At 45.7% G+C, this 27,961-nt stretch overlaps 1 protein-coding gene across 3 annotated transcripts in view; it reads right to left on the minus strand.

Moving 5' to 3' along the window:
- TTC28 (tetratricopeptide repeat domain 28) overlaps nucleotides 1-27,961 on the minus strand; it is a 1,841,724-nt gene that overhangs the window by 81,822 nt on the left and 1,731,941 nt on the right. For all 3 annotated transcript variants that reach the window (XM_085636419.1, XM_085636418.1, XM_085636420.1), the window contains one exon: nucleotides 352-496. In XM_085636419.1, the coding sequence (XP_085492545.1) occupies nucleotides 352-496 (145 nt within the window). The remainder of the gene's footprint in view (nucleotides 1-351; nucleotides 497-27,961) is intronic.

Raw genomic sequence — 27,961 nt, forward strand, 5'->3', positions numbered from 1 at the left:
TGCAGTTTTATATAGCACAAACTCGACCCGAAGGTATCAGAGTGCTTTACATGAGCACCAGTTGCATTACAGATGAACACACAAATTTTTAGAAATGGGGAGATTAAGTGATTTGCCCAGAATCACAGGATGCTTGAGCCTCCCGCCCGACTCGAACCTGGTTCCCCAACTTTAAAATCGGCTGCCCTACCCGTTAAGCCACATACTCGCCCAGTAATCTTTTCTTTTTTTCTCCCCCGGCTCACCACTTCTCTTCCGTAGCAGCCGCCACTGTAAATACTCATCTGGAAAAAAACGCATTTTGCATCCACATAAATTCACAAGGTACCTTGCTCCTGGAAACTCTCTTACCCCTTCCATCGGTGCTATGAGCAGATCATACATGGCTCGCAGAGGAGGCTTGTTGAATGAACTTTTGCTTCTGGGCAGGGATGAGGTCCCGTCCTTCGCCGGTGACATGGTGCTACTGAACAGGCTGGTCATGCTTGAACAGCTCCTACAAGTGAAACACACAGACCTTCTTAATACTGCAGGGAAATAAAGCTTAAGATTGCACAACATTTGGGCAAATAAATGAATTCATTTGTTAATGCTTGGGTTAAAAAAAAACAGTTTTTACAGAAGATATTTGTGTTTTCTGAAGCTTCCACCAAAATGGTGTCACTGTTATGACATTTTGTCAAATATGTTTAATTAAGTTTATTTAATGTTTTCCTTGAAGGTATAATCGAGAGGACTATATGCTGCCCTTTTCAGGCTTGATTTCCAAACCATGTATGGTGTGAATCCGGTTTAAGAGCAAAAGGGCAGGATTTAGGACTGCTTGGCATTCACATTCATGTGTTCAAGCCTCATTGTGTGTCTTGACTGTTTAAGGCTGTGCAAAGGTTAAGACCCCTGCATGAGGTGGGGAGTGGGAAGATCAAGTGTGGTGTACCCAGTGAATTTGGGAGCATCCATAAACCTGTGAGTTGGTGAGCATTCACAGACGTCTCTCTGATCCCTTCCCATCCTGGTAATGGGCACTGATCCTGCAAAGAGCTGCCATAAGTGCCCTGCAAGGGTTGCCAGAATGCTCCCAGACTTTGTGGTGGAGTAGGAGGAAGGGGGTTTTCCACCAGGAAAATGTGCTAATGCGTTTTGGGCCTGCCTTTCAGATAAGCATAATTGTACCATTTGGACAAATCTGGTTTTCAACATCTGTGAAAAGGGGGAATTGTAAATCTTCACCTTTACATGTGCACATTTCTGAGTACATATGTGTTTCTTTCGTACATATAGTTGGCTCTTTTATTTGTGGACATAATCAAGAAATCAGAGGCACATTAAGTTCTACGTCTCAGTGTCTATTCTAACCTAGCGTCTCTGCATTTTTACAAATGTCCCTAGGCATTGAATTGGTCAGGCACTCTGGACATCACTGCCATGCCCCTCTGACATAGGTGATCCATTCCTCCCATGTGTAATGCCGTCAGTACGGGAGCATCCCCATCTCCCTCAATTACTGGACAGGTCCCCTGTAACTGGCTTTTGTACTTTTCTGTATGTGTGGTTCCCTTTCATTTCATCTTGTTTTAAACTTTCACCCCCTCCCTTGTTGGATGGTTGGATTGACAGATCCACTGCGTAAAATGGATAGGCCTTGTTTTGAGGACACTTTTAATGATGGAAAGCTTTTGATAGAATGAAAAGGATTCTCATGATCAAATCACTATAATGGTCCTGTCTAGACAGCAAATGGATTTAAATGGCTGCGAATTTTGGAAATGTTCAGCAATTGTCTTTTGCCAGATTAAAGTAAGGTGCAAGGAAAATATTATTCACATCTGCTTTACAATTTATTGTGAGTCCTGAACCCCTTCTTAGAAACTAAGAATCAACATCAAATTCAAAGGCTTAATCAATTAAAGGGAAGGAGGGAAAGCAGTCACTTATGCAGTTTATAAAATATATTTTTGTAAGACTTTCATTCTATTTTTTCAGCTTTGCTAAAAATATTGGATAATATGTTTTGGTTTCAGCGGACAGAACCGAAACCCTCCCTTTTAGGAACACAGATTAAATATCAGATCCCACATATCAGGACTGAAATAGAATCCGAAGGAAAAATAATATTTAGGATTCACTTTGTATCAAAATTGCTAAGTGAACCCATACGAAAATTAATAGTTGGGATTATCTATCAGAGTTATAACGGAACCCATAAGGAATTTTACTCAACTAATTATAGATAGGACGCAGCAGAGATGAAATCCTCTTTCTTTCTGATAGAGGGTCTAATTAGGCACTTTTCTGGTAAAAATTGATCCCACCTGTAGTGTTCCCTTTACCAATGAAATGTTTCCTAATCTACTTAAATGTGACAGGCAATAAAACAAAATATGCAATCTAATCTATGGAAAACGACAATAATAAAAATCACTGGTAGCTTTAGAAAACAAATGTGTGGAGGAATGAGCTTTTCAGTATTTAAAGTATATTGTAGGGTTTCATTTTAAAGTGCAAAGATGACTGGGGTAAGAAGCAGGTAAGACTGGAAGTGGGAGAGAAAGAATGAGTGATTTTGTCTAATGTGAACCTGTTCTCAGGACACATGCACAATGAGCAATGACCTGATTGTGGAGAATTAAGCTCACAGGATAGCCAATAACAATATTACTTTCATGCAGTGAAATCACCACAATAGAGCCATTGAATTATTATACGTTTATCTTATAAAAGTAACAACTGCCAAAGGCTTCTTGGCACCAGTGGTGTAGCGTGGGGGGATCCACATACGTGGTTGCCCTGGCCACAAAATACTTAGGGGCGTAAAATATTTAAAGAAAGTATTGCGCACCCTAACCCGTGGACCGTTAGCACTTCTTGAGCTAACGGTCCATGGGTTAAGGGGTGCAATACTTTCTTTTAAAATGGTACCCCGGGTGCTGGCAAGCCACCCTACGCCGCTGCTTGGCACACCTCGAAAAACAAAGTGTACACTGATGCAAGACCAATGGGTAAATGAACTGTTCTTGAGGTGTGTCCATAAAGTAAAATAGTTTGTGTATCTTGAAATTTACAGGGATTTTATTCCATAGCGCTGCTGCCTAACCAATAAGTCAGGCCCTGGTGTGCTCCTTCCAGAAATACGGCTCATTAAGAGAGTCCTCTTTTGCTAATCGAAGTGTGCAGGATGGTTGGTAGCGTTAGAAAGAATGATAGAAAAGAAAGTGCACCCTGCCATTCAGAGCCCTAAGAACCAGACAATCAGTCTCAGATTCGATGCATTGAGCCACCATCAGCCAGTGAATCTATCTGAACACTGCTGGCATGCTCTTACACATAGGTCCTGTCAAGGTTGTATGATGTTACAACGCATTCCGTTGCAATGCATGCCATTACCACGCATGCGTTAAAACGAGAATGCCATTAGTGCGCATAATCTTTACCACGAAAATGCCTTTACCACGCATGCTTTTACAACGTTTTTCGTTGTTAAACCATGCATGTTAATGGCATGTTCTTGCTGAAGGTTATCTTCGATCCCTTCCCCATTTCCATATACTGCTCCGATTGCCACCCACAAAACCTTTTATTAAATACCCCTCCCTTTAACCCTAATATTTTACCCCTTCTCTACACAACGCCCTCGTCCTTTTTTTTTCTTTTTTCAATACTAATATCCCCCTTACCTCTCCAAGCTCTCCTCTCCAAGCACTTCCGATGTCATGTCGCACATCGTAAAGAGGAACCGGAAGTGTCTTTCCGGTTCCTCTAACGATACCGATTGCCTCCACATCTCGACTTCAACTGGTGAGTCTTTTTGGGGGGGGGGGGGAGACCCCCCTAACCCCCCTTTTTTTCGCCCGTTTACTTTTATTTTTTGGGGGGAAGCCCCCCCAAGCCCCCTTACCTTTACCACACATGCCTTTACCATGTATCTCGTAGTAAAGGTATGCGTGGTAAAGGCTATTCGTGGTAACCACGCATGCGTTGTAATGCATGCGTGGTTAATGTTATGCGTGGAAACGGCCGCGTTGTAGTGGCAGTTTTCCCCTGTCAGCAGGTGGCTGTCAAAATGTCGAATGTGGAGGAAGCGGTTTTGTTACAATCCCAGAAGGATATGTGTTGCATGACATTTTTGTGTTTTTTTAAATGTTTCATACAACACAGGCCTTGGTGTGTGTCCACATGGTCACTTTTAGTGCATTGTGGATGCATAAGGCTCGGGAAAAAGGCCTGCTTATTTTCTAACCAGAAATGTTCAAATTGTGCAAACTAACAAAACAATGTGTGCTCGATTATTTTGTTTATTGAGGGTCACACTGGCTGGAGAAAGGAAAAGGTCCATTCTTTGAAGCCATTTTTAATCAACATTCCTACTAAAATATGGCAACCAGGAGAGGTAACCTTGCAATTTACATGGTGAAGGGAGCAGAGGAGATATCACAGCAGGAAGCAAACATTGCAATGGGCAAAGCAATGCCAAACTGCATTAGACATAACTAACATTTACAGGCAGGATTCTAGAGCCAGAGCTCCATGACCAAACCCATCTAGGAAGAAATATAAGTGGAAAATACCGACACCAAACATGAACACAGTCAGGTCCACAAACACCGCACAGTGCCTTTCTTTTGTGTTCCAGCAGACACCATGCACTACTGACCAAATGAGGCAACACCATCTCACAAATATAGACACATCCTATAACTGCCCTAGGAATAGAGGATGCATGATTATTGACTGTCACTAAATACAGCTATTTCGGTTCCACTTTGGTGCACTTTTGATTCAATCGGCAAACTCTGTAAATCTCAACTGAGGTCTTTCTTGGCTTACAGCACATGTGCATTCTTCACAAAACCTTATCAGCTATGAATAAATGCAAGCACCTAGACCCGCTGAACCGCCTCCGAGGACTTGCAGTGTGCAGCAATACAGATTCACAGGCATGGGGTTTCTCTGGAAGCAATGTCGATGTAAAATTCTAATTTACATTTAACGACTCTGCAAACTGCATGCGGTTGCACACTTAAAAAGACTCCATTCCTCTGCTCACAATAATGCAGACCACAGCATTTTTTATTAACATGGCCTTCAACATCTCCCCTGGAGCTTCTAAACAAACAAAATAAAGTGCAGGGCCTACGTGCATGAGATACATAAGGATATATGGCTGCCCCTTCTGATCATACAAGTTTCCTTCCCACTCCAGCCAAATGAGGAGCTTGCACAACTAAAGGGCTCATCCCCAGGCGTCAGCGTAGTGTAAAATCTGGCGCAAACAGCGTTTTATTCACTTTGTGACCATTAAGCTGCGCCATTGGAATTATGCAACTCCACGGCCACAATGTTTCCCACATAATTCTGGATTTGCCGCATTTACCACTTAATCTATCATCTGCTGCATAATCTGAAGATTTTACAAAAAAATAACTTTGTTTACAGTTCTGTCGGATCAAAAGTGACTTAAACGTGGCAACACTTGTTCCTGTGCAGTGAAAAGCCCTCCGCAAAGTGTGACTAGTCAACTTTCAATTGTTTATTACAGCATTTGATTAGTAAACTGTTAGCAATGAGGTAAAATCTTTGCCCAGAGAGTGTTAACATGTGTAAAAAACACCAAATAATAAAGCAATGCTATCATAAAATGTGCCGCATTAGGCCACATAATTTGACTTTTTTTGCCGCATTATTTAGCCAAGCTTGCTGTGTAATTCACACACGCAGCGTCAGGCCCTGCTGTTGACCTTCATGACTTCATGGCTACCATGAGAGAGCTGTCTCCCTCTTTCCCTGCAGAGCCTCCTACACTTGGAGAACTCCAAACATTACACGCTAGCATCACACACAGGAGCCTTATTACAAGATTGTACAGTGCGGCTCAGGGAGACAGGCTGACAGCCTCGAACCCGGCATTTGAAGAATGAAACGCAATCCTTGACACACCACTGGCACCAGAGGGCGGGGGTTTCTGTTCCACACTAACAGGCATGCTCATAGCCAATTGGAAGTTGTGAATCATTAATTTTAAGTATCTCCAACAAATGTATTATACTCCTTTCAAACTGTTCAAGTGTGGTCTGGGGGCCTGTTTGCGATGTGGGGCACTGGAGGCGGACTTTATACACCTAGCTTGTCTGAGCGCTCCCATCTGGCAAATCTGGGCACAGGCGTTGAAAGCCCTATCAGACATGGCAAAGGAGCCAGCACCCCCCAGATGTGCCCACTGGGCCCACTTAAAAATGTACAACTGGCCCATCGCAAGTTTGTGGCGGTGGCGTTATTGTTGGCAAAACGAGGCGTTGCCAAACACTGGGGCTACAGAGCCGTACCCACAACCAAACAGTGGATTACCGATATGGTATGCGGCAAAGAACAGCTGGAACTGATGGCTGAGGCAATGCCACTGCCCTCGTGACCAAAGGGTATTTGGAGCCCACTTGCGGCCTACCCACTGACTGCTCTGGGTGTGTCTTAGTGGGTTGGATTGATCAGACAGTGTATGCCCTGTAATCCTGGGGTTGGAATGTTTGTACTAACGATACTGACACTGTACAGCAAATGTGATTTCTCTTGCTACATATGGCACTTTATTGCATTATGTTTATGCTTTGCTGTCTATGATGAAAAATCCAATACAAAAAAAAGCTTGCTGTGTAATTTGGTCCTGCCGGCTGCATAATTCCAGTGGCCCTGCCATTAGGCGATTCCCACAAATTCAGTGGCCCTGCCATTAGGCGATTTCCACAAATTCAGTGGCCCTGCCATTAGGCGATTAACACAAATTCGGTGGCCCTGCCATTAGGCGATTACCAAAAATTCAGTGGCCCTGCCATTAGGCGATTTCCACAAATTCAGCGGCCCAGCCATTAGGCGATTACCACAAATTCAGTGGCCCTGCCATTAGGCGATTACCACAAATTCAGTGGCCCTGCCATTAGGCGACTACCACAAATTCAGTGGCCCAGCCATTAGGCGATTACCACAAATTCCAGTGGCCCTGCCATTAGGCGATTACCACAAATTCAGTGGCCCAGCCATTAAAGCGATTACCACAAATTCGGTAGCCCTGCCATTAGGCGACTACCACAAATTCGGTGGCCCTGCCATTAGGCGATTACCACAAATTCGGTAGCCCTGCCATTAGGCGATTACCACAAATTCGGCTCCCTAGAGAGTTTTGAACAAGGACTTTCCTCTGATACCTACGTGGTGAAAATTGGACAAACAAAATAAAACAACCAGGGGAACACTGTGAACACAAGTGGTCGCTAAGATTACGCGATATTGTAAAATTTATAACAGGAACAATTGTAGCTGAGCACAAACCTGACCCAATACCATGCACAGACGATATCTCAACAGTAGGAAGTGTGTAACCACTATTGCAATACGTGGAATCGTTCCTTACGCTAGGTCCTTGTTGGATGAAAATCTGCGACTCACTGCTTCAAACGTCATTTCATGAAATGGGAAAGTAAAAATACTTCCTTACTTATATTTAGTCCTCATTTTTAGTGATATGATTTGACAAACAAGCAACAAGTAGGGGTGAATTCACAAAAGCATGTACGAGTGCTCGAATATGTGAAGCAGTAATGCTTTACATACTCAAATACTTTTGCATAGACTATGTGAAGTAATAAACACCTTTGAGAACTGACCCCAAAATATTTTTCTTTGCAATGGAAATTTCTTCAAAAATAATTGCACCAGGAAAGTTTAACTACATGAATCAGTGTCCACTGTTCTTGGACTCTGTGCCAGTCAAAAACAAAGCAGAATGGTTGTTACTGTAGGAGAAGCATGACGTAGGAGCTTGGTCACCATAAACGAAATGCATATTTACACCACACTGTATAACAACATGTACTTTCTCAGCGCCATGATACCCGTTGGGTGACAGTGCGCTATATAAGTTCAGTTTACATTACATTACAGTTTACATTACATATTGGTTCATTGAGATTATTATGCTGGTCTGTGGCACTATCCTTATTAGAGAGAACGCTGGCAGTCACGCCAGTCATCGAATGAAATGTCGTTGTTAGGTCTTGCCAGATAGAGTTTTAGCTCTGTCGTACGGTTAAAGCACCTACAAGAAGCGCAGGAATCTGTTGCTCAGTATTAGATGGGGTTCTGATGCATGGGGTTGGGAGATGCAACATTTGAGGATGTACCAATTAGAAATAGTGTCTGTCCAGTGCACTAGACATGTTGTGGTAAGGCACATGGACTGGTGGCAATGTAGCAGCTACACATTGAGAACACTACACAAGGACATCTACCCCAACAACCACTGCACTGTAACTGGCCACCCAAACACCACTTCCCTGCAAGAGTATTAGCACCACTTCTGCACTACCAGCTCACAGCCCCTCCACTACAGCACCCCCATGAGTTTCTATCCTTATGGTTGTATGCCAGAATATTGAGGAAAAATATTGCTACACAAAAAGATTGTGTCCTAAATATTGACTACAAAAATATAATGAATAGGTATGGACTCAATGAATATCTGAGTGAGTTCTCAGTTTATGTGATCACAGCCTGGGCACGTTTGACAATGCTCTGCTGTTTTTTTCAGGTTTTTATGAGTGTGTGATGCTCAAGGGGTGATGTATAACGTTTGATAGCTTGCATCAACCCTGGAAATGCTGTAACTCAAGTCAATGCGATGTCGGCAGCGTAAGCAGGGGCACTGATGTATCATTGCAATTTCTCCCGGCACATCACCATTTGCTCTTGAACAAGCAGCATTTCATCTCAAGTGCTTCAGGACCTCCCATTACTAGACAAAGGAGACCCAATTGCCTATGTAATGCGGGACAGTTTTCAGTGGCTGCCACCTGCAGAAAGCAGATGGCAGGGAGGCTGCATCTGCAGGGCTTCATTGGAGCTGGGAGCTGCCCCATGAAAATGAAGGAACAATTCATGTCAATTTCTGCCTCCTTTCCGAATAACAAGTATGCTCTGTAACCTACAAACATTATGGACAACTGCTATCAAAATATAAGGAATATATTTATGTTTCATACATCTTTTTTTTAATTCTGTTTACTTTATATAAGGTACGTGATTTTACCTAGAAATATATCCCAAGTTTTCAAAATATTCCTAAATTGTTACTCTTCTGCCTGTGTTTTTTTATGAATAATTATCATCATGTTGAAAATAAAATGAGGATAAGTGAAAATAAAACATATGCATTCAGAAAAAATCCATTACATTTTGGGAAAATATATTTTAATTATTAATGACGTCACTATTATGACATCCCCATTCTACAATGCTCTGGGTGTGGTGGCGCTCAGGTTGAAGGTTATGTTCATGGCTGGGAATTGAAATAGGGATTGAGTTACGTTTATTGCTAGCGTTTTGGTTCGGTTTAGGCTCAGGATTGGGCTTCACCTACATTTAAGGTAAGCAGTAGAGATGTGCTTACCGTTGTGTTTAAGGCAGAGTTCTCTCTTTCAGTGTACGCTCTGGGGCCCCGTGAAGCATCTTCTTGAAGGGGGGCCTGAATGCTCCTGCCTAACTGACCGGGGCCACATGCACAGAAAAAGAAGTGGTGAATGAAACATTGCTCCAGTGCATGATTTCCAGACAGCGCTTTTTAGGTCTCGCCTGACCCAGCGCATGCGCTGGTCTGGCGAGACTTATTGAGAGGGCTCCAAAAAGTGCTACCAGGCCAGCCTGGAGCTACAGTGCATGTGCGCGGGCGCGCGCGCCGCGCTTTACCGCGATTACTTTCACTTTCGCGGCCGCATGGCCGCTTTGATGTTTGATGGTGATCGCGATCATTCTCACTTTCATAGCCAATAGGTCTCGCTTTTGGGACCTTATAAGTATTTAGTTATGCAACTGTTGCATGGCTAAACACTTATAAGGTCCCAAAGGCGAGACCTATTGGTTATGCCAATGCTTGTTCTTTTTGTAACGGGGTACCAGTGGCGTAACAAAGGCCCTTGCAGCCCCTGCGGTGCATGGGGCCCCCTAAGCTCTAGGGGGCACCTCAGCACAGTGCCCTGGCAGGAGAGCTCCCGTTTGAGTCTGGAGGGGGTCACTCCACTGAACTTACGGGGGATCCTTCTCAAGTTTCGTTACGCCACTGCGGGGTACGTGGCCCCAGTCTGTGTTGAACCCTCCTGGTGCTCATGCACACTGGCACAAGTCGCAGCGACTCACCCGTCTGTTGTCTTGGCTTCAGGAGTTCTACAAAAGGATACTTGGATAATGTTTTTGCATGCATGGGGTGGTCCGTGGGGTCAGTGTTGCGTGACAGTACTGGAGGTGCAGAATTTGCCATTTGCATTTGACAAAAACCAACACAACATCTTACACTGGAGGTTACTACCACAAGATTGGTTGGTCTGAGTATTTTTTGTGATTTGATGCTGCCCATTTTAGAAGCAAGGATCCGGGTGGTGTCTGGCTTAATCAGTCATGTCCAGGCCCCGCCTAAGAGACGGTGCGCGCAAGATCATTGCATTCATTGTAGGTGACTAGCAGCACATCCACCTTTAGAACAGATACCCCTGATTTGGTATCGTGATTCATTGTTGGACGTCATGCACTATACTGCCTCCTACGGTTATGTCTACATGGCTTACATCAATTATTCCCATTCCCTTTGCTTGAGAGACCCCACCAGCCTGAAGTTCAAGGACAAACGACAGCGGAGTCCTGAGAGTTGCATCCTCTTGTGTCTGCCGATAGCCATGATCTGTCCATTCGTTTGTTGAGGTCTTGAAGTCCTCGCTGAATTCCATCAGACTCTCAATCCCGATCAATGCATGGGCCAAATCTTCATTTTACAAACTGAAATGTTGCCACACCTCTTCCCAACCTCTGTTTCAATCAAAATTGTCCAAAACATTCAGCCTCGGTGTTTGGGAGTATTGTGCTTCAACCCGCCAACCCTCGATGAAAAAATTCTCCCATGGCGGTAGTGCCACCTCAGTGGGTAGGGCAGGTGTTGAAAGTCTCGTCAAATATCTCTTCGCAGTTTTACAAGACGTGGTATGTTCAGTAAACACTATTCTTTCACATTAGTTTGGATTCCTGTTTTAGATGACATCTGTCACTCTGAATATGCTCCACCCAGTCACTGGAATCTTACAAGGAGCTGAATTCAACCATCCCATGCAAGTCATATTAGACTAGTCATTTGCCAATGCCCACATGCCCTACGCTAATATGCATTCTCTCTTCCGACTAGAGCCTCCTTTGAGTTCACCTCATGCAGGGCTTTAAGTGGGCCGGGTCTCTCCGGGTCTGAGCACCGGCAGTTTTTTAAAGGAGGCCTCGAAACGGGTCTCTATTTTGTGCCCTGGCACAGGCGGTCTGTTTTTTCCCGGACTTCAGTGCAGTCCGACAAAAAGTACCTGGGCACAAAACAGAGCCCGATAGAGACCCGTGTCGAGACAGCAGGCACATCGATGTGCGCTGCTCACACTGCTCACTTCTCACTAGTGGAGAAGTTGCGGCATGACGTCATGCCAGGTGCGCGTTGAAGGGGAAGGGAAATCCTTTAAAGAGAGTCATTTTCTCTCTGGATTTCCCTTCTCTTTTTGAAAATCAGGAGCCGCAACATTGTCATATTCTGTCACCAGAGCTTTCAGTGGGAGCTTTTTCAATATTATTTACAAGCCATAGTTGCTGCCTATTTATCGTATGCAACTAACAACCACTGACAAAGCCAATAGACCTGACTTCTTATAGGTATGATGTTTCTTGTATCATATATGTGGATGCAATGACAGAAACAGCAAAATACAAGTCGGGCGGCACACTATGCGAATCACAGACTATTAGGTGTTTTTAAGCCACGCCCTTAATTTACATTGGCCACGCCCCTTTGAGAGACCCCCGAGTTTTTTCATCCCACTTAAAGCCCTGACCTCATGTCCTGCTAATGTTTTTCAATGAGTAACACGAGCTGGTCCCATAAAGGTCCCAAATCCCTGCGAATCCAGACGGCCATTATTTTAACAATTGTTCCAAAGCCCGTGTGATTGTAATGTTTCCACATCCAAATTCTCATCATGCTAATGTTCAAAGTACAGGTCTTTATGTAAATGCGTCAACTTTTCCCCACAATCACCTTAAATTACTCCTTTATTCCACCCTTCTGCGCCGGCTTGACGACAAGAGCATTACCATAATGTGATTGGAAAAGAAACTTTAAAAATCTTGATTTCAAAATAATACGTAATATTTCACAGAAAGAACAAGAAAACCATATTTCTTTAGGGTGAGCTCAGAAAAAAAAATACATTTTCGCTTGGTTTTATTTTCATTACATTCTTCCCCAAAGGCGTTCATAAGGCCTCAGACATACAAATCTTCCAGCTAAGAATGTCGCATGCTGAGTTTTAATCTAAGATGCCTAAAAGATTTGACAACCAATGCTGCCTTAGATCGTAATAGGCTTACATGGGGATATTATTGATTTGAGTAAATCAATTTTAATTCACAGCTGAATGCGATTATTCATTTTTTAAATTTCTCTCTCAAAACAAGCGTTGGCGGATCTATAAAATAATGTGTTAGCTCTTGGTAATGTACTTTTCATTACAGGTGTTAAAGGATGTGAAAAATCGTAGAAAGATTTGCTGGCAGCCACAGAAAAGTACACAGCTGCCAGGAGAGGCATTCAGAAAGCCCACCTCAACAGAGGCTGACTCATGGCAGGGAGACAACCTTAGACGCAGGGAGGCAGTCACACAGGCTATTGCAGCCAGGGATAGACAGACAGCCCTCTCAAAGGACAAGGAAGTGCAAGGCCTTCTTTCAAGCACTTAGGGAGAAAGTAGCAGATGTAAGAATAGGAGGGGGAGGGAGAAGTGGCAACCCCTGAGAGAACAGCAAGGGAGAAGCCTTGATCTAGTATCTAATACTGCTGAGACCGCTAGTCAACCATGCACAAATGACCCACTGATGACAAAGAATCCATCCAAGAGCTGATGTCTACATGCCCTACTGCAAGACAGGTGGAAGAAGCCCAGGGCCGGACTGGGAACCGAAACTGGCCCTGGCATACTGCTTCGGCCGGCACCCCTGGGGGGCTGAGGGGATGCGGCGGAGCTGTTTGCATATGCCGGTTTTTGCCGATTTTGTTACCGGGGGCCGATATTGCAAGCCCCCGGTTAGAAAAACGGCCCCCAGGGGCCCAAAACTGGCCTCCACCCTAGCAGCCCGCCGGGAAAATGCCCAGTGCCCACTACGGCCAGTCCGGCCCTGAAGAAACCTCTAATCACAAGGGGAGCTAGGAAATGGCACTCACAGGGAATATATGAGGACCACGAGGAATGGAACCAGTCAATCTGACTTCACTGTTCCAAAGGGCAGTGAAAAAGCCGGTGTTTAATTTGAGCCAGTAGTTTCTGGTGCTCAGCACCGGCACTTATTCATCAACACCAGCGCTTGAGCAACAGTTAAGGACACATTCATTTTTGGTGGGCACACGGAGATTAAATGATTCGCCCAGAATCACACGATGCTGAGATGAAGCAGAGACTCAAAAGTGATTCCTCAGCTCTGAAGACGGCAGCTCTTGTCATTACGCCACATCCCCTCGCCACTTGTAGGGTTTGTTTGTTCTATGTTAGGCAGCGCTAACAGTAGAAAAGGGATGGCTGAAGCTGCCTCCTGAGGAGAGCCCCAGCACTTCTTTTTTTAAAATAAATTAACCACTAGAAAAGGCATCTCTAGACCCTCACTTGCACCTACTCAATGGAAGAAAGCTTGCTTTCTGCATTAGAACTGAACTTTATAGTGTACTGGAAAGTCCTTTAAAGACAAAGAAAAAAACACAATACACAAATATAACACGTTTTTACAGAACCAAAAGAGAAAATGTTGATTAGGGGAGAAATCAATTACTAATAGAAATAATATCTTGATATCACTAGGAAAAATCCTTCTCCTACCTGGCAGCCAAGACATGGAACTCCCTCCCCACTCACCTACGGCTGACCCAGGATCACCTCTCCTTCAGGAAACAACTCAAGACCTGGCTGTTTGAGCAGTAGCGACCCCCCCCCCCCCCCCTCAGCGCCTTGAGACCCTTACGGGTGAGTAGCGCGCTTTACAAATTATTGTGATTGATTGATTGATTGAAAGTGAACTGTATCTCACAATAGCTGCATTATGAACTCAGAATAAGAAAGTAATACACTTCTTGGTTTAACGGAGTAATTTATAAACAGATATATTCTAAAATTGTTCATCAATTGCACTGCACCCTGGCACATCTACAAACATTTATCATATTGTTGTGTAATGTTTGATATTAAGAAACATAACCATTGAAACAGGGCTATAATTGACAAAGTCTGGCAATGCATTTAGCTTTTTTAACTTTATCTACAAAGAATTGTTTCAAAATTATGACTATATATATAATATACAATAAACCTTTATAGAGCGCTGCATTCACCATTACAGGTGTCTTGGCACTATTGCATCTATGCCTGGTTCCTTCTGCATCTTCAGTACCTCTAAGTCAGGTTTAACACCTCTCTGTCTCTCTAATTCAAGCCTTGGTTGGGAAGAGCCAAGGGGCATATCAGCAAGGGCCGGAGATAAAATTATCGCCACATTAGCGTCCGTTTTCAGACGAAAAGCGGCGATAATTTTAACGCCCTATTAGCAAGGACACGCTAACGCGTGAATCCATGCTTCTTCACCCTTTCCCTTAATGCCCAGCTTAAGTGGGCGTTTCTCCCCAGAATAACGGGAGAAATGTCGCTAAGCGACATTTCTCCTATTATCAAGCCTCACGCAAAGAAGCAGAGCGACTTGAAAAGTAGCGATAACCTCTGTTATCGCTACTTTCCTTACGCCTGCTTTGAAACACCTCCCATGATAGCCTATGGAAGGTGGCTATCACGGCTAAGTATGTGTAGCCCTATCAGCAAGCTTTTGCCAAAAGTTGTGCGATTATCGCTGGATTTCCAGCGATAATCGCACAGTTGGCAGCTTGCGCTCTGAATTTTACCGCTTTGGAGATAAGCGTTGCTGATAGCACGCTATCTCCGTGATCAAATTCAGAGTTGGCCGGCGATAATTATCCTTGCGCTAAGTGCGCTTAGCGATAATTATCGCTGGTCCTTGCTGATATGCCCCCAAGTTTGTAAGTTCTGCCTGAAGCTGATCAGGTTTCTGTTGGCTCTTAGTTCCGCAGGCGGCTTGTTCCACAATTGGGTTGCTTTAAAAGATCTCCTCCCACCCTATTTTTCCTGAACTTTGGAACACAAATCAGATTCTCTGTCACTGAGGTGCATTTCTCTTGTAGTGGCACTGGCTCTTAACATTAATCGCTTTGTGTACAATGCACATTGCCTTGAAATAAAAAACAATTCTCTCACTGGCAACCAATTTAAGGTTCCCAGCACCTCAGATGAAGAATCATTTCTAGCTTAATTCAAAGTCAGTTTAGCTGCATGTTTTTACATCCTCTACAATCTGTTGGTGAGATATTCCGGGGCTCTCACCAGTAGGCAATTCAATAATCCAAAACGAGTGGCTTCGCTTTTGTTAATATGTGTTTCTAAGGAGAGATTTTGGTCAACATACACTCCCAGATTTCGCACTACCAGAGGTGGTTGTTGATTTCCGGACTACCTTAAACTGAAAACGTATGCTTGTGTAAATGACATCATATATACACAAATGTTCAAATACAGGCATAAGTTCATGAAGTAAGTGTGCATAACTTCGATATGAATAACGTAATGCACTTTTTCCTTTTGGTACCACTTGTCTGTATACCCACATGTGTGTGTTTAAAGTGGCTAGGGAAATCAATTATTTAAAATGTTTGGTCCAAACACTCAGAACTTGTGCTCACCCTCTAATATCTTGGCGTAGAGCAGTCAGGCTTAACATAGGAGGCAATGTGTAAAGTATTTGTGCACACTTAAATACAGTAACATAGTGAAGACACCAGAGAAATACTCCACACTACTATAGAAAAATAGTAGACTCGTTACTGTTCTAATCTCTACCAAAACTACAAAACCCCAATTAAGTATAATCAATTTAAGCACTTTAATAGTATACAGGTAAACAGAGTGCTTCAGCAGCACTCATGATCATCCAATTACTGCCGTGTTAAATGGTAGCGGCAGTTTCAGTCGGTAACCTTCCAAGTATTTGCCCGGCGATAATCGCCTCTCATACCACTCGATAATTTACCAATAAAAGAGGCAGGCGCCGGAGACTGGAAGGCAGGAAACAAGGTTTTATTCCGTCGGAGCAGAACACATCAGATCAGACAGCAAGGTATCGTCACGAGGTGCTCTAACCGCATCTCTGAGACCTGGTCTCTTATACACTGGTTTATTGCTTTATTACACATAGTACATTCTTGAGATTCTTTTGAAGTACGGGGGAATATCCCCTGGAGCCCCGGTTCAGATCCGATCCTACACATAGATACAGTAGAAGTTCCCACCCTACCCGCAGTGGGAGATGGCTATCGCGCAGCAGGGAATTCCGCTAATTCCCGGGGTGTGTGCAACTGATCTACTGTAATCCCTTTGATGTGGGGTGTTTCCCTTACAGTAGGGGCAGTAAACTGCATCCGCAGGGCTAGGTGATGGCCTGGGACCAGTTCAGACAATGGGGCGCAGAGGAAGGGGGTTATCAAAGGAGAGGCATGACCATGTATGGGTTGTCGGTTGGAAGTGGTTCCGTAGCAGGGTCGCGCAGAAGGAGAGGGTTTATGGCCTGTATGAGAGAGCGGGGGTGGCCGGCGCGCGGGGGATGCTTGCAGCGCCAAGGGAAAACGCTGGCGGTCGAGAGTGAGCGGAGAGAGCGGGGTGCCTAAAATGGCGGCCGTGCATTCGTTGCGCGTGGTGCTGGGGAGGGGCAAGATGGCGCAGATAATGTTCAGTTTGCGAGCTAAATTTCCACAGTCCTCCCTTTTAACATATCTCGCCAGCTTGTCCGGCCAATATTCGCCTTTGTTAGCCTTTCAGTTACAGTCTCGTCAATGTTCGTCACACATTTAAAGATACAGAGTCTTTAGGGTAGGCAGGAGTAATCTGACACATTTGTACATTGTCTCATACAGTTTGATGAAGCAGGCGAGGAGGAAGTACATTCAAAGTTACAGTATAGTTGTGTACATGGCTGGTGTTGTATGAATGTTACTATACAAAGTTACATTTTCTTAACTACTCAGTGTACAGTCGGAAGTGATTGATGCAATATCATGAAAACTTGATAAGAAGATAGTTAATATAATAAGGTGGTTGGGAGAGGATTTTCAACTTTGACATGGGTTCTTCTTTCCAGTGTCCTTGTTTATAAAGAGCTATCACTGGTAAGCTCTCATTGTTGTTCTTCTTTCGTTGGCACTGTTGAGCACCGGCGGTGGAACTAAGGTCCAGCTCAAATCCGATTTCTTCACGTGGCAGGGTGTGACCACTCACTGTTCTTTGATCACAGTCCTGTTCCTTAACACAGTTCACCACAGGTACTTTTGAGACAGGGTGCCGGCCTTTTGTTCCTCGGTAGTAGGTCAAAGTCATAGTCCAAATGAAAGAGGAAGAGAGAATGGGGTGGCATGGGATCAGATCAAAAATGCGGACCAAGGAGAGCAGAATCTTTTCAGCACTGGGCCCATCAATCGGGCCCGACGGGTTAAGACTTCAGGCACGCTGGTCAGTGAGCAGGGGCCTCGATGTAGCCCTTCGCGCTCATCGTTCTGATAATGGTGCCTCGTCTCACGCTCTTGTTGCTTCGTCGCTTCCCCCTTGGTCGATGTCATAGATGTTTTATGATCCGCAGCCAGACTGTGCGTCACATCCGACCCCTCTCTTCCGATGGCTGCAGGTTATCCTTGAATAGGTTATAAGAAACGAAAGTCTTAGAGATCTTGGCAGGGAAGACATTTACATACTTTATTCTCTCTCCCAACCACCGAGTAGTTGCGGAAATGCTCTTATCTGTTACTATATGATTGGTGTCTATTAACTCTGATGTTAAGGTGCGTGTTACTAATCTATTAATTACTGCTGTGGTGCAGGGTTCTGTGGGTGTCCCTGTCCATCGTCTGGCCTTCTAGGTGTCAGTTTCTGCGCCCTATAATGCAAGGTTTGGTAATACCTGTAAGTGCGAGGTGCTATGGTCATGCGTTCACGAGCATCCTTTTCATACAGTAGGTGACCCTTTATCAGTTTAAAACAGGGGCCATCAGCTGTTTTATTCGGGATACTTCTGAGACGGCTAGTATAGGGCTGGAGTTATCTTTGGGAGAACAGGGTGCTTTAGACATTTTATTCCGGGCCAATTGGTCAGGGGTAATTCTGGGTGGTGGAGATGGTGTCCGTTAAGAACAAAAACCCACTGACATATAGTCCCCGTGTTGTGGGTCAGATTGGGAGACATCAGTCGTCTTACCTGTCCTTTCCTTCTCAGCCGATTAGGCTTAATGTTTGTAAAAAGGAGAGGTAGTAACGTGGTAAAGTATGGTCGTTTTTGTTTCTATCAATTTGTTCGAACACCACCGTGTTCAGGCCAATTATACACTTACCAAAGAGGTGTATGTCGTTAATTTATTCAAGAAGAAAGAGGGCAAGAAAGAGCCTTTTGCGAGGGAGGGGGAGAGAGAGAGAGAGAGAGAGAGAGAGAGAGAGAGAGAGAGAGAGAGAGATGGGTAAGATAATAGGTCACTTGGTGCACACACAACATGGAGTAGCATGGGTCTGTTCCATGTAAGAAAACACAAGCGGGGAAAAGACATAAATTCGATGATCACGTACACACAAATGCCGGATAGGGTGTGACAGTACATGCGTCAAGACGGAGACTCAGGGCTGCGTCGAGCACGGGGACCTCTCCTTCCCTGTCCTCTATTCCTATGCATGCTGCGTACCTTCAGTATTTTGTAGTTCATCCTATGGGTTGTCTGACCCTTTATTCTCCTCCCTTTGATCGGTGGACGCACACTTCAATCATACAATGACGCTCTCTTCAAGTGATCCGAACATGAAATGCATACACATTCATATCGTATAATCGTAGTACACACGCACAATCATATCATACAGTTTTTCATGTTCTCAATGGTGGTCTGTAATTTTACACACTGTCTCACAACGTTTGTCTATGTTTTCCCTGATGTTGAACTTGGTGCGGTCCATGTCCACTCCATTCTTCAGTCGGAACTTCGTTGTGATCTATAGAGGGGAAATAAGAGGGGAGGGGAGGTGCAGTATTCAAAATACCCCAGCGCGTGCAGACACGAAAGGTTCTACCTACCATGTACCAGGCTAGCCGCAGGGTTGGGTAATACCACGGACCCATTATTCTTTAGTTTGAGGCAAAGATGCTCTAGTTCATTCATCTCCTAAATTCGCGTTCCCTGGTCGTGCAGGTATTTCTCAATTGGTCGTGTATCATGGTGCAGGATACCATACCTTGCATGCGACATATACCTTAAGTTATAGTTCATTATTGATTTGACAATTCTCGGAAAAAGGGCAGGCGTGATTGGTACAAATTTCGTTAAACAAAAAGATTTTTAGGCAAATTGTGTCTGTATTATCTGTATGCCTTCGCTTAGGAGTAACAATCATTTATTGAAAAGAAAAACCTTCAACAACCTAGATGATTAGTCATGACACTGATTTCGTAATTCCTTTTTAAGAAGCCCTTTATTTAAAACAATGTCAGTATGGAAATACGGGCCTACAGCCGCCATAGACCGGCCACAGTGTGAGAGGCGTCGAGCAACATGAGCAACACTGGATTAACATGAAAAAAAAAAAAAAAATCGGTTCCCCCCTTTCCCCCACCATCATGTGTGAAAGCATCGCATACATATATATATATCTCTTTTTAACACAAATGTCACGTGACTGGAACGCCACAAGGAGTTGTAGGCCACTCCTACATCAGCGCCATCTTGGGGTGGGGTCGGGCCAGTGCACAGTCTAAGTCTTTCCATGAATTAGCTGCCGAACCAGAATTCCTTTCGGTAGTTCGAGAACTTTCGTTAGCGTCAACTTTGCGTCAGCATGGCGTCACTGCAACCTTGTAGCAATGCCATGGTTCGTTCTCAGGGCGGGGCAGCAGGCGGGTTCTTCCGCCGACACTCTACTTTCTCACTGCACCAAGCGGAGGCAAGGTGGCTGCCGCCCGGGGGGGGCAAAAAGAGCAATGGCGGTGGTTTTGTCCTTACCGGAAGTCCGCAGGAGTCGAATGTCGAATGACTCCAACCAATTCTGCAAGGCTGAGGGGAGCGTTCTGTCAAGAGTGGGGCCCATGCCCTAGCAAACAAGCTTTCGAGTCCAGAATTGTCTCACGGTGGGCCAGGCCTGGAACCGGAGGGGTCAGCCGCCGGAGTTCAATGGCAGCAGTAGCAGCAGCTCTTCGGTACAGTCACCGGAGAGGAGCCAGCAGCAGTAACAGCAGCAGTTCGGGTGGTGCTGCCACCGGAGTGGCATCAGTTGCAGCGACAACAGCAGTCCGGAGGACATCATCATCGGAGTGGGCCCCTACTTACTTGGCTGCGGGGGCCCACTCCCCGCGTCGGGTGTTAGCGGCAGTCCTGGTGAACCCTGTCCTTGGGTGGTTGCCTGGCGGCCGCGTGCAGGGGTGCCGGCTCAGCCGAACGGCGAATGAAGTGGCAGGGCGCAACCCAGCTGGCCGACGTGTGAAAGGTGTGGCTTGGGGTGCCCTCATCTGCTGGCGAGCCTCCACCTGGGGAGGTGGGGGAGGTCCGTCCGCGTCGCCTCCCCCCGCCAGGGCACCCTCCGTTATTGAAGGAAGAAGTGACTGGGAAGACCCGCACAGCGTGCCAGGGTGAAATTCAGCAGGCCGATGAAAAAGATGGCTAGGTGCAGCTTAGCTGGCCGGTGAGTGGAAGACGGTTGGGGTGCCTGGCAAGCCTCCACCTGGGGAGGTGGGGGAGGTCCGTCCGCGTCGCCTCCCCCCGCCAGGGCACCAGCCCTCCGGCGCTTCGTATAGCCTCCGGCCTATTCGCACAATCGGCCGCCACTGATGTCAAGGGATTCCTGCATGGCTTTTATAGCCCAAAATCAACTAAAAAGGACCGCCCAAAACAGGCCAATGTTGCAACTTCGAGGAAGGAGAGGCGAGGACGGTGTCACGTGGACGAAAATGCTTTGGGATGCAGGTCGCAGCAGACTGTCATGTAAATAGTTGTTTAAAACATGTTCTAACCTGTTCATTTTTGCCGGAATGTTGTTATACTTATAATTTATTAAAAATGTTTGACCATACTATTTTGCTGGAGCGTTGTACGTATCAGCGATCTGGTTAGCGTATTCGGCGTTTGCTCGATTGCACGTGATCCTAATCAAGTGTGGTGACGTTGATGGTGGGTATCAACAAACTTCCGGTTGTGTCTATTGGGGTCCCTATTTTTGTTCAGTTCCAAAAGGACCGGGCACTGGGATTTCCAGTGTCCGAACCCTCTACAGAACGCACATTGGTTCCCATCTAAGTCTCTCCGTCCGTTGTAGGGTGTAGGTGTATGGTCTCTAGGGGGTAGCTTTCTAGGGGCGGTTGGTTGGTAGTTCTCCTTCGGGGGTTCCCTTCCTATTGTCACCCCTTGCAATTGTGCTATCATCACCCTCTCCTTTAATTCCTTTTTCTTCTTCTCTGACGCCCTATCGTTCTCGTTTTTCTGGTTTTCGTAGTATTGGGCCATCTGGAGAATTGCTGCGGGTTTGGAGGCTGCCCAACTACTCTCGCTGGTCTGTAGTTTCTGGGAAACTTCTGGCGACAGACCCTTTACATAATTCTGGACAAAGAGGTGGTGTCCGGTTGCGGTGGTCATGTCTTGGCCACTGTAGTCGGAAAACACAGTCTCGAATCGGGAGAAGTATTCAGACACGTCTTCCTGGGGTTTCTGGCGGCAAGCCGTCACTATCGACCAGTCTACCTTTCTTTCAGGGATTAGAGTCTTCAGCTTTTGTACAATCTTATCTGGGAGCTCTAGGATGGCTTTCGGGGGTTTCTGTCCTGGTTCTCGCTGTTTATCTATGGTATCGAGTTGTACCCAGGTATATCCGAACGGCTCAGCGTGGTCAACTTTCCGGATTTGTTTCCACACATCAGCCGGCAGACATAGCCCAAAGAACAAGTCGATATCTGCTAACGTCATTATCGTTGAGCCTAAGGCTGTACCTAATTCAGTGTAGAAGGCAGTCGGGTTCTTTCTCAAGTCGGGTAGGGTCTTTCTAAAGGTCAAAATATCTTGCCGGTCCCACGGCTGGTAGACCCAGTTATATACAACCCTTCCCTTCGCATCTTGGTGGTTGATGTCGTCGTGTGTTCCCTGACCCCGTGGGGGGACCCAGTAGGGGGCAGCTTCTTTAATGGGCATCATGGCATCGGCCCTTCCTCCCTGGGGTTTAGTTGCTATGGGGGTTTCTGTTTCGGTTGTTTGTCCATGTTCTTTAAGATGTCGGTAGACCTCGAGTGTACGAGTGAAGAGGTTCGCTACATCGCCCTCTCTTTCTTCCCCGATGTCTATCTTTCTATATAGGGCCGCTAAGCCTTCGGGACCTTTATCGTGGTACCTATCCTCATATGCATTCAGGGCGTGATAACAGAACCGTACGACAAAGTGTCGTCTGCGGTTGTCGGCATACGATTTATACACGTCCGTTATATACTCCTCACTTTCTTTTCGCTCCACCAGCGTCCCTACTATCTTGTCAATTCCTGCTCGTTCATCTTTAGTTAATCGATTCATTCTGGTGGAATCGTTCTTTCTTATCTCATGGTCATCTAGCGTTGTAGCCGACGTTGGGTTCAGTACAAGAGGCTCAGCCGGCGCGGAGGCCGTGAGGGCCGAGGCCCCTGTACTGCTTTCGTTCGTGTTCGGGGGTTGTGGGTGTTGCACTACTGATTGGGAGGGTGCATACGGAGGGGGCATGTAAATGGTCGGGGGACCTAACAGTAATTCGTCATTCGTTTGCTGCTTGGAGGGCAACACAGGGTAGAGCAAAGAAGGGGTCCTAACAGCGTACTGGCCTGAGGTTTCGGGCTCCTGTCTTAGTTTAGTTTCCCTTCTCTCCTTTATGTCTTCTTCTAACTTTTTAGCGGCAAGGTGAGCTGCCTTTCGTAATTCCTTTTCTGCTTTTACTTCTTCCCTCTTTTTCCGTTGCGTCGCTTCTTTGCGCCACATGCCAATACTGTCAAGCATAGTAGGCGTCGTCTTATTGCTACGCAGAGCTACTTCTAGCGCTTCTATCTTGCGGTCGTCGAAGGATCCCATCAGTGGCCACTGACTTTCGGGCTCCTTCTTGGTATATTTATGCCACAGCTTGCTATAAGCCACGGCGACTAGTCCATATTTAGTGAACATGTCCTTATTAGGGGTGCCTTCCAGTGGAGCCGGGTGGTTCACCTCTAATAAGCGGTCCGGGCAGAACCAACTACCAATCAGTGGGGAGAAGATAGGCATGACGGGTTTCAACGGGGACAAAAGTCAGCACTACCTATCTTTTCACTGCTTGCAAAGACTAGACAGAATATCTCTATTCCTCGTTATTTGTAAGCAGAGAATACCTCCAAAGAACCAATATCGAACAACTAGTGTTCGGACAATCAATCAATCAATCAATGGGGAGATAAAGATAGGCACGACGGGTTTCAATGGGGACAAAAGTCTGCGTTACCTACCCTTCACTATTTGCAAAGACTAGACAGAATATTCCTATTCTACGTTATTTGCAAACAGAGAATATCTCAAAAAGCACTATTCTTCAAAACAATCAATGTTCGGACAATCAATCAATGGGGAGATAAAGATAGGCACGACGGGTTTCAATGGGGACAAAAGTCTGCGTTACCTACCCTTCACTATCTGCAAAGGGAGAGAGAGAGAGTATTTCTACTCCTCCCCGTTTGTAGACAGCGAATATCTCAAAAAGAACAATCAATGAGCAATACTAGTATTCAAACAATCAATCAATTATTTCGCACTTTTGTCGTGTTTCACGACCTTACCCGGACCGCATGGACAGTTTCTCGTCTTCCGCCTCCAGCGCCCGATCGTCCTCTATTCTCCGTATTTGCCGCGGCACTCCTGATGGTTCCCAGTCAGGACCGTAGATCACTCGAGAGAGGTCTGCTCGGAACCAGTGAAGTTCGGATGATCGGCTGCCAGACGAGGGTCTATTGGGCAGGAGCTCTCCCGATCGTTGCAGTCGTTCACTCTGTCGTCGGGACCTCTCCCACTGGATCCACGTGTCGCTGATGGGCCCCACGTTTGGGGCGCCAATTGTTAAATGGTAGCGGCAGTTTCAGTCGGTAACCTTCCAAGTATTTGCCCGGCGATAATCGCCTCTCATACCACTCGATAATTTACCAATAAAAGAGGCAGGCGCCGGAGACTGGAAGGCAGGAAACAAGGTTTTATTCCGTCGGAGCAGAACACATCAGATCAGACAGCAAGGTATCGTCACGAGGTGCTCTAACCGCATCTCTGAGACCTGGTCTCTTATACACTGGTTTATTGCTTTATTACACATAGTACATTCTTGAGATTCTTTTGAAGTACGGGGGAATATCCCCTGGAGCCCCGGTTCAGATCCGATCCTACACATAGATACAGTAGAAGTTCCCACCCTACCCGCAGTGGGAGATGGCTATCGCGCAGCAGGGAATTCCGCTAATTCCCGGGGTGTGTGCAACTGGCCGGGTCTCAGGGGGTAGGGGCTTTGATCTACTGTAATCCCTTTGATGTGGGGTGTTTCCCTTACAGTAGGGGCAGTAAACTGCATCCGCAGGGCTAGGTGATGGCCTGGGACCAGTTCAGACAATGGGGCGCAGAGGAAGGGGGTTATCAAAGGAGAGGCATGACCATGTATGGGTTGTCGGTTGGAAGTGGTTCCGTAGCAGGGTCGCGCAGAAGGAGAGGGTTTATGGCCTGTATGAGAGAGCGGGGGTGGCCGGCGCGCGGGGGATGCTTGCAGCGCCAAGGGAAAACGCTGGCGGTCGAGAGTGAGCGGAGAGAGCGGGGTGCCTAAAATGGCGGCCGTGCATTCGTTGCGCGTGGTGCTGGGGAGGGGCAAGATGGCGCAGATAATGTTCAGTTTGCGAGCTAAATTTCCACAGCCGGTCACGTTAACTGGGCAGAACCAATGCAAACTCAAATAGGGAATGTTTGTTATTACTTCCTTGCAAAAGACAGTGCACAAAGCTGCACTTAGAAAAAAAAGGGCTCCACGGGTCCCTCAGGACTGGGGCAATTGGATAAATTCAGCGGCCCGCTAGAGGGCAGGTCGGCTACTGGGAAGTGGTGGATCCTGTTCTCACACACAGTGCCTTTCTCTGAAGCAGCAGGTGTGGTGGCCTCATGGGTCAGGGCCCGCGTAAGTGGGGCTCCCTGGCTGGAAGGCGCCATGGCGATGGGGTGCGCTGGGCTGTCCTCGAGACAGATTCAGCAGACCAATGCAAAAAAAATGCACAGATGCGGCAATCCCCTCGATCAGGCCCCTCAACTTGGAGCCACCAACGTTGGCGCACATTGTTGGTTCTGCTGACTTGGGTGAGCCAAGCTGATGCGTCGTCACTGGGGGTGCTCTGGTTACCAGATCAACGCAGAGTGAGCCTTGTTTGAAGGGCTTCCCTCAGCACTTGCGGTGACTTTTCAGGAACAGAGGTAACAATTTCGATCTTCGCAAGGCACTGATCCTCGTAGGTTGTAGTTGCAGGTAGGAAAGTGGAATGCTTGACGTTTGTGGAGCCCTTCTGATGGTCAGTGGGTGACGTGCTATCCTGGGTGTAACTATCTGCGAGACTCACTGATTGGAGAGTCCAACAGCGGCATATGGAGAAGATTGAAGTCTTTTATAGCACTGAGACTTCTTAAACAGGAGGCAAGCCAGCAAGCCCTAGGAGATCACTTGGAGGAAAGGCAAAGTCCAGCTCTTCTTCAGAGTCAGGGAGCTGCATACAGCATCGCAACTAGCAGAAAAGCAATCCTTCCAGAAAAGCAGTCAGTCAAGTCCTTTAAGCAGCACAGCAGTCCTTCTGACCGAGGTTCAGTTCAAGATCCAAAAGTGTCCAGTTTTAGGGGGACAGAGACCGAGTACTTATACCCAAAAGTGGATTGGCTAAGGGGGGTGACTTCAAAGCAGCCCTCTGAAGTGCACAAGGATCCTTTTCAACCCAGTCCTATCTGTGGGGGGTAATCAGTCCTTTGTGTGGGGACCATCCATACTGTCCAGGCAAGGCCATCGGAATGCAAATGTATGTATATGGGTACTCAGCTATCCTTCCTGTGTTTTGGCTGTCTAGAGGGAATGCGCGAAGTACAGTTGTCACCCACCCCAGAGGTATATTGCAGGCAGGCTGCCAGGCACACAGAGCAGTAAGTGCACAGAAATGTCCACTTTCTAAAACAGTAATGTTAAATCCAAATTCACCAGTGAGGAAGATTTATCATTAACTTTCCAAACATATGAAACATGAAAAAGCTACTCCTCTCTGACCAGGAATTACAGCTTAAAAGTGTACTAAGGAATCCCCAATGCTAACCTATGAGAGGAGTAAGCCTCACATTAGTGAAAAAACAATAGGCTGTTTTTCACCACCAGGACATGCAAAGCAAACGTATATGTACCACCTTTTACTTACATAGCACCCTGCCTTTAGGGCTACCTTTTGCCTACTTCAGGGTGACTTACATGTAATAAAAGTGGGTTTAAGGCTTGGCAAGTAGTTTTAAATGCCAAGCCGAAGTGGCAGTAAACTGCACACAGAGGTACTGTGCTGGCAGGCCTGAAACAGGTTTGAAAGGCTACTTCTGTGGGTGGCACAATACCAATTACACACATGCTTAGGGAAGAATCACATACACTTTAGCACTGATTTGCAGTGATAAAGTGATCTGAGTCCTAATGTCCATTAAACGATTTCAGCAAAAAGATGAGGAGGAGGAGGAAGGCAAAATGCTTGGGGTGACCCTTTAGAGAAGACCATTTTCCAAAAGAAAACTTAAGTTGAAAGTGGAAATTCCTGACGTTACACATGCAGAAAACATGGGAAAAAACACAAATCCATGAACGTCATTTAAGGGTAGTTAGGGGTCCCAGCTGTGACCTCTAACTTGCTACCTGCTACTGCTGCCACTTCCTTTCTGACCCCTGGCTTCCGAGGGAGCAAAACGTTTGCCTCCTATGAGGCCAGGGGTTGCAAATGAACTGCCAGGAGTAGCAGGTACCAAGTTAGAGGTCGTAGCTACGACCCCTGACTAGCCTTAAATGACGTCCATGCACAAATCCCCCATGTTTTCAGAGATGGGGGTGGGGGGTTGAAAAGATACTTACGGGAAAAATATTTCAAAGTAAAAGAAGAAGGGATTTTCAAAGTTTCAAAGTTAATTTAAAACCTTATTTGACATTTTGGCTAATAAAATGGTGTATTTTAGAACTAATTAAGAAATATGTAAACTAACAATGTGTTCCATATTTGAATGATGGAATAAACAAAATTGTGTCAGATTGATACATTTTAAGAGCTGACCTAAAAGTCACAAGACGTAGGAGAGATGTTTGAAACACGTTAAACCAATTAAATCCTACTGCAATAAATTAAATATGAATCGCAGAGTTTAAAACCAACAATTGAATGGGAGCAAGAATGTGAGTAAGACACATTAATTAAAACCCTATTACTTTACCCTTAATTCAGTTTGAGATTTTTCATAAAGTTTGAGTAAAAATTTACATCTTATAATAATCATTACAATTATATTGCACATTTCATAGTTTGTTTCTAGGTGCTGAAAACAGGCAACTGATAAATATTCCCTAATCAGTGGTGCTCATATTGTCATCCTCAGAAGGATGAAAGGTTAAATGTATCATAGAGGTCTTCAACTTGTGACCTTCAGGGTATATAATACATTGCATTAATATTTCAATATGCTAAACCAGCTGACTAGTGTAAAGGTTGGGTAATCCTCTTACATGGC

Source organism: Triturus cristatus, chromosome 11 (assembly GCF_964204655.1).
Source record: "Triturus cristatus chromosome 11, aTriCri1.1, whole genome shotgun sequence".
NCBI lineage: Eukaryota > Metazoa > Chordata > Amphibia > Caudata > Salamandridae > Triturus > Triturus cristatus.